This window comes from Sardina pilchardus, chromosome 6 (assembly GCF_963854185.1).
Source record: "Sardina pilchardus chromosome 6, fSarPil1.1, whole genome shotgun sequence".
In the NCBI taxonomy this organism is placed as follows: Eukaryota; Metazoa; Chordata; class Actinopteri; order Clupeiformes; family Clupeidae; genus Sardina; species Sardina pilchardus.
The window spans coordinates 8,984,538-8,999,537 of record NC_084999.1 but is presented as its reverse complement, the minus strand read 5'-3'; the positions used below and the strand labels follow the sequence as shown (position 1 = coordinate 8,999,537).

At 46.3% G+C, this 15,000-nt stretch overlaps 1 protein-coding gene across 1 annotated transcript in view; it reads left to right on the top strand.

Annotated features, from left to right (window-relative positions):
• Positions 1 to 4,443: 4,443 nt before the first annotated feature.
• The window catches only part of rspo3 (R-spondin 3), a 14,895-nt gene continuing 4,338 nt past the window's right edge, over positions 4,444 to 15,000 (top strand). The window contains exons 1-5 of the mRNA XM_062538356.1: positions 4,444 to 5,213; positions 10,785 to 10,964; positions 11,527 to 11,670; positions 12,142 to 12,288; positions 12,753 to 12,938. Of these exons, the coding sequence (XP_062394340.1) occupies positions 5,123 to 5,213; positions 10,785 to 10,964; positions 11,527 to 11,670; positions 12,142 to 12,288; positions 12,753 to 12,938 (748 nt within the window). The 5' untranslated portion in view covers positions 4,444 to 5,122. The remainder of the gene's footprint in view (positions 5,214 to 10,784; positions 10,965 to 11,526; positions 11,671 to 12,141; positions 12,289 to 12,752; positions 12,939 to 15,000) is intronic.

The following is a 15,000-nucleotide window of genomic DNA, read 5'->3' as shown; positions in this document are numbered from 1 at the left end:
ACAGAAAAAAAGGGCCTTAATCAAAGTGAAAGAATCTGCCGGGCCTCGTGCAGATTAATATAAACCCAGGGCTCTGAGCCCCGCTCGGATCCCCCCAGCGTACAGAGCAAACGCCTGAGGTTGGGACACAGGTTGCTTGGCAACAAGAGACGGGAGAGGTGTTGCGTCTCCCCTGATTAAATCTCTCTGGGGTTACGGAGGTTGACCTCTATGCAGCAGGTCTGGTGTCACTCACATTCACACTCACCCCCCCAACCCCTACACCACTACAAAAAAAAACACACTCACACACACACACAACAAATAGATCAAGTCCTACTCAAGTCTGGTAAAGTGGTTTTGTGGCTTTTCCTAAATGTGTTTTCTCAGACTAGATCCATTTCAGTGGAGTTTTCTCCAACATAGCATACGTTCAGCAGTCAATCCACGGTCATGCTTTAGAGAGGAAATACATCATGTACGTTTTTGGGGGGGTTTTTTTCACCAGTGGAGGAAAATCTAGTGCCTCTTTTCATCTCCCCTTTGGTTTATTTGAAATATCCATCCTCTGGCGAGAGGCGAGACTTGGAAGGAATGTGGCCGTAATGCCACAATCACACTCAAATTAGTGCAGGGCTGCCGGGGGGATTCCTCAGCCTTGTTTTCATCAGTCAGAGTGAGCGAAGCGCCATGCCCGTAAAAACGTCTGTGAAAATGCCTGGCGAACGTCTGCGAAAAGATCTCAGGGGCTGCAGAGGCTTTGGGAAGAGCAGGTGACGCACAGCGCACATACACTCGCGCTCTCTCTCTCTCTCTCTCTCTCTCTCACTCTCTCCCACTCACTCTCTCCCACTCTCTCTCCCTCTCTCCATCTCTCGCACTCTCTCTACCTCTCTCACTCTCCTTCTCTCTCCCTCTTCTTTCACTCGCTTTCCATCTCTTTCCCTCTCTCTCACTCTCTCCCTCTTCTCTCTCCATCTCTTTCCCTGTCTGACCGTGACCACTCTCGCTCACAGACACACACACACACACACACACACACACACACACACACGTACTCCGTGTTGTTTACACTTTGCTTATGCAGCTGACGGCTCCAACCCCTTGATTATCTGTCCTTAGTGAAGTCCAGTGCCACGGCTGATCCCCGAGCACTGCCGTGAGCATCTCCCTCATGCATCATGGTTTGATTTACTGTAAGCCCCCTGAATCCAGATAAGAGAACCCAGTGAAGCAACAGGCTTTTATTGGGGAGCAGAGTGTGTGTGTGTGTGTGTGTGTGTGGGGGGGGGGGGGGGGGTGGGTGCTGTGTGCAATAGCACCTTACCATTCCCCTGTGTTCTTCCCCCACTCTTTCTTTCTCTCTCTCGTTCCCTCTATCCCCCCCCCCCCCCCCCTCTCTCTCTATCCCTCTATCTATCTATCTATCGGTCTGTCTGTCTCGTTCTGGTGCTGTAGCCTTTGTTTGCCTCATCAGTGGAAAATGCAGGAGGATCAGGGTGGATATCCTCTAATGGAGCTATGTACCGTGAGGACGACTGATGGCTGCCGAGAGAACATTCTGCCCCGTATCGTCAGCGCGCGCTGGCCTGGCCCGGGGATGGATGGCTCTCTCTCTAAGGCTGCCTGAAGTCACTGTTCTGGAATGAGATTTGCGCTCAGCTCACACGCCTGATCATGGGACGTTCGCCTCAGCCCTGATCAGACCTGACACCCTATTTGTCATCTGACACTGTTTGAGCATGACAAGTGTTGTTGAGCCTTAGCCAGTTTTTCGTTCTCTGCCATTTTTGGGAATGGCCATGCGAAGCACCGGTGTTAGATGCTTGGACCTCTCCGAGCGGTTTGGCCCACCTTTTTCCCAGACACCCTCTGCATCTGACTTGCGCACCTGCCCGCCTTCATTTACGGGTGTTGAAGGATCTCGTCAGTGGAGGAGACTAAGACCGGGGTGGGGTGGAGAGGGGGTGGGTGACCGGCAGACCTCACCTCTCCTCTCGCCGTCAGCCCCAGACAGCCCTTCTCCCTCAGACTCATTTATCAAGGATGGGAGCACTTGGAGTCGGGGGTCGGTGGTGGTGAGGGAGGAATGGGGGCACAAAGAGAGGCTTTATTCTGCCCTCACTTTAAAAAATCAACTCTCCTAAAACTTCCACCTCCCACGCTCAAGACGAGAGAGGATGCCGAAAATAATCTCCAAAAAGTCATTAATTCTCCTTGTAAACACAGGAGCCTATCAGTGGATCACCAGCTTTTGGTGTAACCTCTTTTCAACGGGCCTCTGCAATTTGTCAGCCACTCATTAGCTACTCAGAGTTCTAGCACTGGCATGTATGTAATTTATGGAGAGGAAAAAAATCTCATTGTGTTACCATTTCTCTTTCTGTCTCTCTCTCTCTCTCTCTTACATACTCTCACCCTCCCTCCTTCTCTCTCTCTATCTCTCTCTCTCTCTGTTTTTCTCTCTCCTTACCCCCCCCCTCTCTCTCTTTCTTTTTCTCTCTTTCTCACTTGCTCTATCTCTCTCTGAAACTATGTTGCTATGATTTACGCTGCAGCCACAATGGGAGAAACACTGGTCATTGAGTCTGCCTGATATTCTTCTCAAACATCAACACAACCGGTTAGGAAAAGCAGGCCCTCCTCAGCCTGTGCCAGACGTGTAAATAAGCTTCCCCGCAGGATGGCCGCCGAACCGCCGTGCGGCACCGGGCCGCACTCTCACGTACAGCCCTAATCATTCCCATGGCCTGCGCCTTACCAGCGGACACACAAGAATGCACCGATTCGTCTTCATGTGGCCGTCGCCACATATCGAATGAAAACTTCCCGGTCATTTTCCAAAACAGCCGAGCGCCGGTATGGGTATTATAGGCCTCCCATTGCACATTGCACCCTCTTGAGGCGTGTGGCGGGAGTGCCACGCACAAGTAGCCAGACTGTTGTTGATGCCGGTGGCTCTTGCACTGTCTGACCTTTGCGTCTCGGACAAGGGTGTGTGTGTGTGTGTGTGTGTGTGTGTGTGTGTGTGTGTGTCAGAGGGGTAGAGGTATTGCTCTGTGAAATGAGGGGCACGTGTGTAGCCCAATTTAAGAGTGTGTTGGCGTTGGTCCTCTGCATGTATATGTACATGTTAATGAGCAGCTGATTACACTGAAGAGTGAGCTGACAGTAGTTTTCACACAAATCATTCACATACCTATTTTTGTGTGGAATAACACCTACCCATTGCTACATTTTTCATCAAGAGTATTTGCTATGTACTAGGTTGGTATGTCTTCATTTATTTCAACCTTTATAACGAATCGGTCTATCAGTCAATGCTGTCCTTGGTCTGGAGTTGGTCCAAAATGCAGCCTCGTCAGGAGACAGAGAGCAATACTTATTTTCTACTGTCATCTTTATCATGATAAACATTAACATTTTAACCAATCATTTCCATTTACCATCCCCATTCCATCTCTACATTGTAGACTCAGTGCCTTTTTCCAGTGGTCTCATCACTCTCTGAGGGTGATCAGCCCTCCGAGGCACAACATTTACACCTTTACACGTTGAATAGGTTTGGCTTGACTGCACAGCCTCAGGGTTTTCGGAGTGTAATTTGTGATCAAAACCTCAAATAAAGTTTCATTTAATAATTTGTGACGGTTGGGACAGGGACAACATTTGCACACCAAGTACTGTGAGGAGATTGTCCTCGTGGATTTTGCTTAGGTAGAGAGAGATATTCTTCATTCTGTTCAGTCCCTAGCCATCCAAACACACACACACACATCCCTCTTGTGGGGTTTTGTTGCATATATCTCCTAATTGCTGGATAGTGTTTAAACAGAACTTATGAATGTTCAGAATGTTTTTCACACACTTATGGTTCACTGTTTTTAATTACTCATTTATAACTTCCCCAGGTTTATCTGTTGTGATTATGTTCAAGGATAAAGCAGGATGATGTATGAGTTGAGATTAATTGTATATCTAATTTATAGAATATGTTGAAAACTGTAGGTATGCATAAATTGTATGAAAATAATGCAACATCAAAAGGCTGTGATCATTCCAGTATGCGATATTAGGTGGTGAACTGCTATTAAACATAGCCATATAAATTATTGCACTCAGTTGTAGCACGTTATGTATTATTAACATCACAAACAAAATCTAAAATTCTAGATGAGGGACTAAAACACTGACAACAAAAAGAGTTTTAAAATAATAATAATAATAATATACAAAATATCTGCAAATTGAACAAATTTACATGAGAAGCACACATGAGGAAGTGCAATCTTAACTTTGATGTAATCCATAAATGTTGCAATGGGATGCCCTGAAAGAGGTCGGCTTCTCTCTAACAAAAATCTCTTAGGAGAGAGTCAGTAGCTCGCGTGGTCTCTGACGTGGGGGGGATCGCCCTCTAAATAAACTTTGGAGTTCAGAGAGAGGGAGAGAGACGGCAGAGAGCTGAAGTCATCAGTTAGTGATCGAGAGAGGTGGAGAGTGAATGAGCGCTGGTACAGAGACAGAAACCCATTCAACCGTGATGATGCAGACAGAGCTGTGAAACTTTGTGTCTAAACCCCCGGTATTTGTAATGACAATACGGAGTAAGGAGATTTTCCCGTTTCGTTAAGAGTTTTCGCGCCGCAAACAATAAGTTTCAGTGAGATGTTAATTCGAACATCTCGCACGCCGGGCGTAAAAAAGTAATCTTCGTAACTCCCACCTGGACGCGCTGAAAAACTACATTATTGGATCAGATCAGAGGGGAGTACTTGGAGATGATCAGTTTTATTTGATCACCATGGAAGAATAAATCTGATTTTTTATTTACTTCGCCGTTTCATCAACCTCCTTTAGATGGAAAGATAGTGGTTTTAGTTATTTTCGTGGAATGAATTATTGTCTACGGATACCATCAGTGGTACATACACGGATTGTTTCCAGGATGTTACTGCCAAGACGGCCCAGGTGCATTTGGGCCTTCGTAAGTGCTGTTTCTCTCGCTCCTGAGCTGGATTGGGAGTTGAACTCATTTTAGGAATCAGTAACGTGCTACCAGAAAACAGCGAAATTACAGTCGCAGGTTGGCAGAGGACATTGACATTGACACAGCAAGCACCATCCTCATCCCTGGGTTACTATGCAATTACAATTGATCTCCTTTGTTTTGATCTTGCGCTGTATGGAGTACACTAATTGTCAGCAACACGCCTCCAGGCACCGGCACAAACGTAAGTAAATTGTTGGGGAGCGCCCGTGGGCAAATGCACACCTGTCCATGCTCCCTCACTCGGATCTTTTCAAACACCGCTTCTCTTGGGAGAATGTCGTTTTGGATAGGAAATGTTATACGTCAGAAAATAATATAAAAGAAGCAGGTCAATGTTTAATCTTTGTTTCAGTTGCGCTGGGATGTTGAATAGTTTCAAAGCGTTTGAATGTTTGGAAGGTCGGATCAACTGGGTTGCACTGAACTCTGGCGATAGATGACGATATATGTTGGGGGGATGCTATGTGCTGAATGTTGTAGGTCACCTGATTGTGTGTGTTTGTGTGTGTGACTGCGTGCGTGGTAACTGATATCACTGGCACACATCAAGTCGCCCTTAACATCATCTCTCATGTAGGCTAAGCCGCGCACCGTCTCCAGTGCCTCTCTCTCAGTTCCGAAATCATCCTTTCCAGATAATTTATTAGGACCTCCAGGTTTCCATTCGGTTTCCACCATCTCTTACTACAAAAGAACAATAAGACAATAACTCTGTCTGTTAAGTCTCCTACCTGTTCCCTCTCGTGCGTGTTTGGTCCCCATTGGGTCAGTCTCTGGAGTTTAACTCCAAAACTGCGCAGTTAGCGAGGATAATTTGCTCTCAAACTAACTTCACGAACTTTTGAGTTTTATCAGTTCACTTCACCCTTAAATAGTCTAATGAATGAGGTGGGGGAATTCACAAAACTTTCATTGGTCTGACAGTGCTTTGTGGGTTCCTCTAAAGCTAACCTGTGGTTTGCACATGGAAGAACTTGTGTGATGAGGAAGCCAGTGACTTTGCAGTCAGTGAGTGAGATCTCTGAGGTCCAGATGGCTTCCAAACCATACCAGACCTCAGGGGAGGTGCCCAACTCCAAATCCTGCTGCTGTACATCAAACCATGACAAAGCTTGCATTGTCAAAGCTCATTTTTCAGCCATTTTAAATATGAAACGCAGGGTTTCAGTCAGATCAAAACTAAAAACTGGACTGCCAGTTGTTTTTCATTGATTCAGTGAAATATCTGAAATTCCAAAAAACTATTTTGTTTTGTTCAGAAACAGCCAATTGGCTATATGACACGAAAGGGCTTATATCCCAATTGCATGGGATCGTTCTCTTCCATCAGCTGAGCTTGCACTGTGGTTAATTTTTGTTTTCTCAGATATGAAGGCTGTGGTTTTTTGTTTTACCCATGAGGAGAATTTTTTGTGGATAATCAGCATTTCAGAGAGCTTAATTAGTTCAGTATTTTTTTCTGTGGTGTTTCACTTTTTCTGCAGTGTTTCAAAATGACTATCCTAAAGGACAAAATAAGTTTATAGATTGTTCTGCACTGCTTTTACGACACAATAAATCATACATGTAGGCCAACATCAAAGTAATACATACACCATAATGACCTTAATGCCCAACTGTAAATAAATACAATTCCAGTGAGAGTAGAAAAAAACCTTAGATGTTATTTTATTAGTTTGAAATAACCTTTTCAAATAAAAATGTACTGAGAAGTAAGTGAAGTCTCCAATGACCTATTGAGACATAACTGTGCACTATTCACTCAGTGAGCGTATAATCGTGATGAATTTTCGACCAGATTTGTAGGCGATACGAGTTCTGGAAGTATGAACTCTTGAAGTATCGCTTGCTCTTGCTGTCTCAGTTTACAAACAGGCGCAGATGAGCACAGCTCCTTATTTGCAGTGCACTGCACGCCCACACTCACCACCCAAGAGCAGCGTCCACTAATTGAAAGATTTTCAATGGTGGTGGGTGAATAACCACAATGAGCGCGCGGAGGCAATGGCCGAGGGGTCGAGGTGACTATACTTCCTGCCGCTCTCCTGATGAATCTTGCGGAAATGTCTGCAAATCCATATTAGAGACCTTGAATGAGCAATAACATTTAGCCTCACATTCTATAGGGGTTGTTCATGTGATGATGGGCAGATGACATATTTGAAGCAGAAGTTGACAGGATGATTTCCCAAGGCATCATCAGTCAGAGATAGTGTCAGTGCACTAGTGTGTTATGTTGAATCCGTGACTCTTGCCCGTACCCTGTGAAGATTCTGTACGAGACGGAGCACTCCTGGAATTCAATACATATTCTGTCCAGTGCTTGTGTTTCCTGCGCTTCTTTATATTTCTTCACTAGCCAAAGTCCTCATTCAGAGTGAACTGTGCTCTAAACGCTGAGGTACTTTGGTGTACATACTGTGTGTGTGTGTGTGTGTGTGTGTGTGTGTGTGTGTGTGTGTGTGTGTGTGCATCTGTGTGCATCTGTATGTGTGTGTACGCAAACATGTGTGTGTATGTGTGTGTGTGTGTGTGTGTGTGTGTGCATGTGTGACATCATGTCCTCTGTCAAGCCCGGTCCGCTGAGTGTGAATGACTTGTCATCACACCATCACCACTGGGATTATGAATTCATATGGGACTCCTCCACGGGACGCTCAGCCTCTCCCTCCACACCCACTCCATCATACCTCCGTTGAGCTGACCACACCATGCACTGTTAAGACTGCAATCATGGCTGTTTACACTGAGTCGTTTCTTCCTGCTTTTATACGTTATTAATTCAGTAGACCCATTTGTCTATACTGAGAGTTGCATTGCGGTCAAAGCGTTAGCAGTATTTCAACTGTCTCGACCCAGTAGAAATACGATACACGACCCCAGCTACCCCCTTAGTGTTATGATCTCCTGCTGATCAACCTCCGTTGACACATTGACAGGCAACGTTGCAATAATATTTTACTGTGATTGCATGTTTTTCATTTCAATGAGAAATCAGTATTAGAAATCCACCATGTGTGTTCTCTGTGAGTGCCGATGACAGGTCTTCATCTTTTAATGTCACTGTTTAATTTCTTGTGGTCACATTTTAACGAGACCGCCGTTCGAAGGATTTCCTGGAATGCCCCTTTCGTTTTTATTTTGTGGCCGTTGCCTGGGTCCAAAGGTGCGGAGCGGAGCGCGTGATTCTGAACATGCAGTGCTCCGGGGGTGCCGGTAAGGTGGTTACGCAAGTGGCCCAGAGGCTGCGTCGGCACGAGGGCAGGCCAGAATTCCTCCGTGTTAAAGGTTCTGTGAATTAGAGGCTTGGCAGGAACGCATGAGGGCAAATGGACAGCAGTTGTAAAGATTGCTCAGATATGTCAAACAGAATATCCATGATCTATGGCAATCTGGCAGCCAACATTGAACTGGAGGGAAAAAAGGTTGGTGTGAGTGTGTGTGTGTGTGTGGGGGGGGGGGGGGGGGTGGTAGAGGTAAACCTTGAAACTTGAGTGGGTGGGTTGGGGGAAGGGGGGTTGTGAAGCATTAGCACAATTCGCCTGTAATATGAAATGGCGGCGACGAGCGAAGACAAACATCTCTCCCTATACCTTGTGTGGCTGTGCGCACAGGTATACTCTGAGGCTAGGCTTGCTTTCACCTGTGCCCTCCTCAACGATGTGTCACCTCACATACTCACCCTCACAACTTCCCTCCTCCCTTCGTCTCCCCTCACTCTAGTAAACAGCACCTAAACCAACTTGACATATACTAACGCCACCCCCACTCCACCACCAGCACCTCACACTGCTCTGAGGTGATTACCCCCACCCCCCCACCACCACACAGACACACACACACACACACACACACACACACAGCCCACCACCCCTCCTTGCGTTCTCTGACTTCATTTAAGATGTCCTCCAGGATGTTGGGCCCACCCCAGGTTAACCCTCCTGGCCCCTTCAGTGAGTGAATGCAGGCCCTGTTCTGGCCTCCGGGGCTGCAGACGTCCACTGAGGGCCAGACGGCACAGCTAGCGAGCCAGCCAGGAGAGGTGCAACTCTGGGGGCAGCACCTGGGATCAATTGGCAGCGGCTAATAGTTTCTCCCTCTCTCTCTTTCTTCCTTTTTCATTCTCTCTATCCTCTCTTCTCCCCCACGCGCTCTCTTTTTCTTGTCAGCTCTGCCCTCTGGTTCACTGTATCCCTCCGTCCCACACTAGGCGCTCACATGCCAATCAGTTTTCTCTGTCCCTCTAAAATTGGCACTTTGCCCCCTCCATAAATACATGGCAGCCTCACGAGAAGGGGTCTTTATCAGAGTGGTCCTCAGTCTTCCATCTCTTTTGTTAGCATAATGTGTGATTTTTTTGTCATTGATATTTATACAGTGACCGTAGATATGATTGCCTTCCCTTTATTGTTGGTCATGAAATATTCCGTAATGCTCCACAGGGACCAGTGACTTTGAGTCTTTATCATGCCAGTGGCATGCTCTTTGTGTGTTCCCATGTTGTTTTAACACGCCAAGTGGCATGACAAAGTGGCCCGAGCCTTCAGATGGATGAAGACTGAAAGTTTATTATCATAGGCATGTGTGCACAGTCATACTGTAGGGTTGTTTTCATGAGTCAGTGCTTTCAGGTCACTCAAACAAATCATATATCTTAAGAAATACCTCACATTCTCCTGCACTGACAAGGTAGCCATACACTAAGGTTATTTATGCCTTTGAAATAAAATGTGGATGGGTGAAGGGGGGAGACGGAGGGGGGGGGGGGGGTGTTTGTAAGGTTGATCGGATGCTGGGAATGGGAATTCTGCAACATGTGCACTGACCCACTGTGTGTGTTCCCAGACCTGAAGGTCTCCCACCATGACAAGTTCTCTCTGTGTGTGTGTGTGTGTGTGTGTGTGTGTGTGTGTGTGTGTGTGTGTGTGTGTGTCTGCAGGGCAACTGTGCCTAGAATGTGGCACGCAAGAGTATGTACTACTGTGTGTCTGCTGATTGCGTTGTTCATTTGGACAATCTGCAGATGAGTGTCCAGTCCACCCTGTTGTGTTTATTATTCCGCTGCATCATGGGCTTGGTGTTTATATATTATCTGTGTCTGTTCACACGAAACCTGCGGCATGCCGAGAGAAAAGGATCTGTTGCTTTCACATCTCTGGGAGTACAGCATTTACGCAGTTCAGAATTTGACCTCTTATGGGTGTGCCAAATGATTTTTCTATCTTCCCTTTAATTTGAATATCTCATGCTGATATTAGCTGTGTTTCAGTGTGAAATAACGTCAATAGGAGTCCTAGTTTTCAGAAATGCAATGTTAATGTATTTTCTGTACCATGCAAGGCAAATCTGCTTCTATGCTGTTCAAAGATTTATATTCATCTGTATTAATGTGTATTCCAAACATATATGCCATCAAACAGAATGAAATAATGCTAACATTCAAGGAGAGTTTTATATAAATCAATGGAATGGAGTATGTATTGTTAAGCTACTGTACAGCCCTTATTACAAGTATGTATTGTCGTAATAGCCTTGATTAATAATAAGTATGATATAAGACATATATTACCATTTGCTTTTCACTGTATACATTTTGGGAGTCTGACATGATGGAAGGACTTCATTCAAACGCTGATGTGTATTAAATTACACTTTAAACCAGTGGTCAAACCAGCGTTGATGTGTATTGAATTACACTTTAAACCAGTGGTCAAACCAGATAACTGAACCATCTGTTGCCTGTGTATCGCAGCGAGCACGGGGTGTCAGAGCGGGTGTTTGACGTGTTCGGAGTACAATGGCTGCCTGTCCTGCAAGCCGCGGCTCTTCATCTTCCTGGAGAGGAACGGCATGAAACAGACAGGCGTGTGTCTGCCCTCCTGTCCCAGCGGTTACTACGGTACCCGCTCCCCAGACAGAAATGACTGCACTAGTAAGTGAATCGACGCGCCCGCAAAAGCTGGAATGAGTGAGACAATGTTTTGACTTCGATGTATGACATTTCCTTTAGTCATTTTAGACTTTTAGTTGGACCTTAGTTATTGCAAGGGATTGCTCAATTCAAGTCAAATCCACTGCATTCCTTTTTTGGCAAAGCGCTGTTCAAACAAGCATAACAGCTCTTTAGCCTCATATTTTCAATATGAAGTCAACGATTTCCCATCTTTTTAACATTTGTTATGTATCAACTTTTGAATGACCATGAAAAAGGTCCAACTCCTGTCAATCTGCATTGGTACTCTGTCCAAGTTAGACTTCCTCAGTAAAGATGGAGGATATTACTAAAGATGGAGGAAATGATCTGTAAATTGATGATTTATTGAAACATTGAAGACCGAATTGTTCTAGAACACAGTGCATTATTATGTATGACAAGCCACTGGCCTTTTCAATAAGTCTACTCCCTTCTCTTGAAAAGTGTGGCTCTGTATGGCGTATTTCATCTTGAACGTGCAGACTCATAGTTGCCTGTGGGTCTGTGTCCTGTCTTACAGAGTGCCGGCCGGAGTGTGACTCCTGCTTCACCAGCAACTTCTGCACTCGCTGCCGGCCCGGCTTCTACCTGCACCAGGGGAAGTGCCTGCAGACCTGCCCCGAGGGCCGAGTAGCCAGTACCGCCCAGCGCGAGTGTGTTCTCGGTGAGTAGATGGATAGATAGATAGATAGATAGATACAGTATAGATAGATAGATAGATAGTTAGATGATAGATAGATCTATAGATTTTTACTGTAAGTGTTATTGGAGCTCCATGGGCTGTTTACATTCTTGTCAATGGGCTCCTCTGTGCTGTGTAGCTTGTGTGTGTCAATGTTTCAGTGTTTCTATTTATTATGTAATGTTATGTTGTCTGTCATTTCCATGTTGTATGTACTGTGTTGCTTTGATAAGTCCCAGACAAGACAAGTCCAAGACATTTCTCCATGGGGACATTCAAATATATTCTATTCTATTCTAGATAGATAGATAGATGGATGGATACATAGATTGCATACCATTACCCTATCTCACTTTCTATCAATCTCGTGTGAGAGTACGGTGTCATTTCTGTATGGAGGTGGTTTCACTGCAGACACTGACCAGACTGTTGGGTTGTGTGCGGGTTTTTCAGAGTGCCCCGCAGACTGCGAGAGCTGCGTGAGCAGCGACGCGTGCACCAGGTGTGCGGCCGGCTTCTTCCTCCTGCAAGCAAAGTGCCTCCACACCTGCCCTGAGGAGTACGAGCCCAGCGACCCGGCCCTGGAGTGCATCCCTCAAGGTGAGTACAAGAAGACCTGTGGAGAGAGAGAGAAAGAGAGATGGAGATGTGGAGAGAGAGAAAGAGAGATGGAGATGGACTGAATTGTAGAGGGTGGAGTGAGACTGAAATGAATTGGTATCTCAATTGGGTTTAGTCACACACTAGATTTAACTAAGGCAAATGTACAGCGTTGCATACGTGTCATAGCACATGTATGCAGTATTTTATAGATCAATGACGTAAGGAATACAAAAACCATATTGTGAGCTACTGAAGACTTCTCCATCCAAGGGTGTACCGTCACACCGGTGTGACAGGAATGTTGGAAAATTAACATTCTAAAGAATATCTGGGTTCATTGAATTCTACATAGAATTTTAGAACCTTGAATTGTTGCGGAATGGAATCTTGTGTTAGAATGTTCAAAACCCACACCTTTAAAGGTTAACACTGTTGCCCCCCCATTGCTTCCCATCTGACAGTGCACTGTGAGGTGGACGAATGGAGCGAATGGAGCCCCTGCTCTCGCCCGGGCAAGACGTGCGGCTTCAAGCGGGGCGAGGAGACGAGAACCCGGAAGGTTCTCAGGACGCCCTCCCCGCAGGGCAACCCCTGCCCCCCCATCCACGAGAAGAGGGACTGCGTGGTGAGGAAGAAAAAGTGCCCAGGTATACTTCCTGTCTTTTACTTTTTCTGGTGTGTTTGTAGGTGTGTGTGTGTGTGTGTACGGTATATGTGTGTGGTAGGGCGTTGAGAGTGGTGTGTTTGTGTGTGTGTGTGTGTGGGGGGGGGGGGGGTGTTGGGGGGGTTCAACATGCATTTTATCATTCCGATATTAAATGTACTGTATTAGAGATAGAGGAATCTTTTCAAAATGACTATCTGTTGAAGAGACAGAAGAACAGCCAGGTTTTCATCCATGCAACAAGCCTCTCAGGCCATTACTAAAAAGTGCATATCTCTCCCTGCCCACAAAACAACTGAAGCTAAACAAACTAGACACAGCAGCTGGCAAAGCACCAAATGAGCTCCTCTCTTCGCCTCGTGGAGGTTCAGCTCGAGACTTATATACCCAGAGGATTTATGATTCATCACTTCCAATGAGACAGTTCGGTGTTTCTTCGAGGAAACAGGATTATTCAGAGGTTACTGGTCCCTCTCTATCTGAGCTGACTCTCGCCAAGGGTTTTTTAGATGTTGAAACAGAGTGCATTTATTGCACTTTGTGGTCAGTTGTGTGATTTGCGATCGACATTCAATATTTAAAAAAAAAGAGAAAAGAAATAAGGAAACAGTCTGACAGCTTTTTCTGTTATTTCTACCCTCAGTCTTTTTTGAGCTTCAGGGGACGGACCAAATATTTTCAAGCGAAAACACAAAACAAACACAGTGAGCACTACCGGGAAATATGTCCCCACAAAAACATATTTGCCTTATTATTTCGGCCTGTTGTTGTTTGCCTGGTTGCACTGTGGCCATCTTGGATGATGGAGTGTAAAATGACATGATAACAGACTGCCTGGCGACAGCCACACCCTTCACAGGCTCAGACTGGCTCACTGATCTGGCTCGTAGTGATCAGTCAAAGCCGTCATTAAAAAGGAAAAGGGGGCACACATACACATACAGTACTGTAGCATGAATCGCATTCCTCACCCCAACAAAGAGTGTCAGAATGCAGCATTAGTTGATTATAGAAGCCTGTCCCCTGACATCCACAAGTACATTAGGGACTGCAGACAGCTCACGACCACACATCCCCTCCAGCAGTGCTTTGTAAAAGACAGCGAGCTGCATGGTTTTTATCTGTAATTTGGGCTGTGAAATGTGGCCTCTGCATTTCTCTGTCTCCCCCCCACCCCCCCTTTCTGTCGCCTCTCTATTTTCCCTCACGCACACTAAAGAAAAACACAGACACAGCCACACACACTGCCATTAACACACACATGCGCCCATGCGCACTCACACACACACACACACACACACACACACACAGGCCAGAGTGGGGGCTTCTGTGGCGCAATGGAGCTTAGCGAGGAGTCGGTCGCGCTGTTGATCTGGCCAGCTGCATTGGCGGGCGCGCGGGCGGACTGGCTGGGTGCGTGTTACACACAGCAGGCCCGGTTATCGACCTTGCCCCCGCGCGTGATTACCCAGCTGCCCCGGCTCCTGGAGCATCAACCGAGTGCTAATTATCCGCTCCGGCCCTGTCCCATCCCGTGTTTACGTTCCACATACACCAGTAGGGTCAGTGGTCTGACCTCCGCAGGCTCTGAGTAATCCCAAGCAGCCCCTCCGCGCTGATACCACCCCCCCTCCACCCCCACCACCCTCCACCACTACCACCCTCCACCACCACCACCCTCCACCAGGCCTCAGACCCAGTCTTGTTTGTTGTTGTGTTGTTGACCTCCCAAATCTTTTTTGGTTTTACTCTCCACTCAGACTTGGTTCTTTCACTGCGCTCTCTCTCTCTCTCCCCTTCCTCCTCTCTCTCTCTCTCTCTCTCTCTCTCTCTCTCTCTCTCTCTCTTTAGTTTGTTTCATTCATAACAGATAGCTACTTTCTCACAGGTAAAGACAGTGATCCATATTTGGCGTGCTGTGCCTTGGGAACTGGTCTCGGAGACAACAGTGGGCTGGGATCAGATCGGGTACCAGCCAGAATGCGGTGTTATTGCCCCGTGCTGAACCTGAGACAGTGTAAATATTTAAGGCCATGCTGTCATGC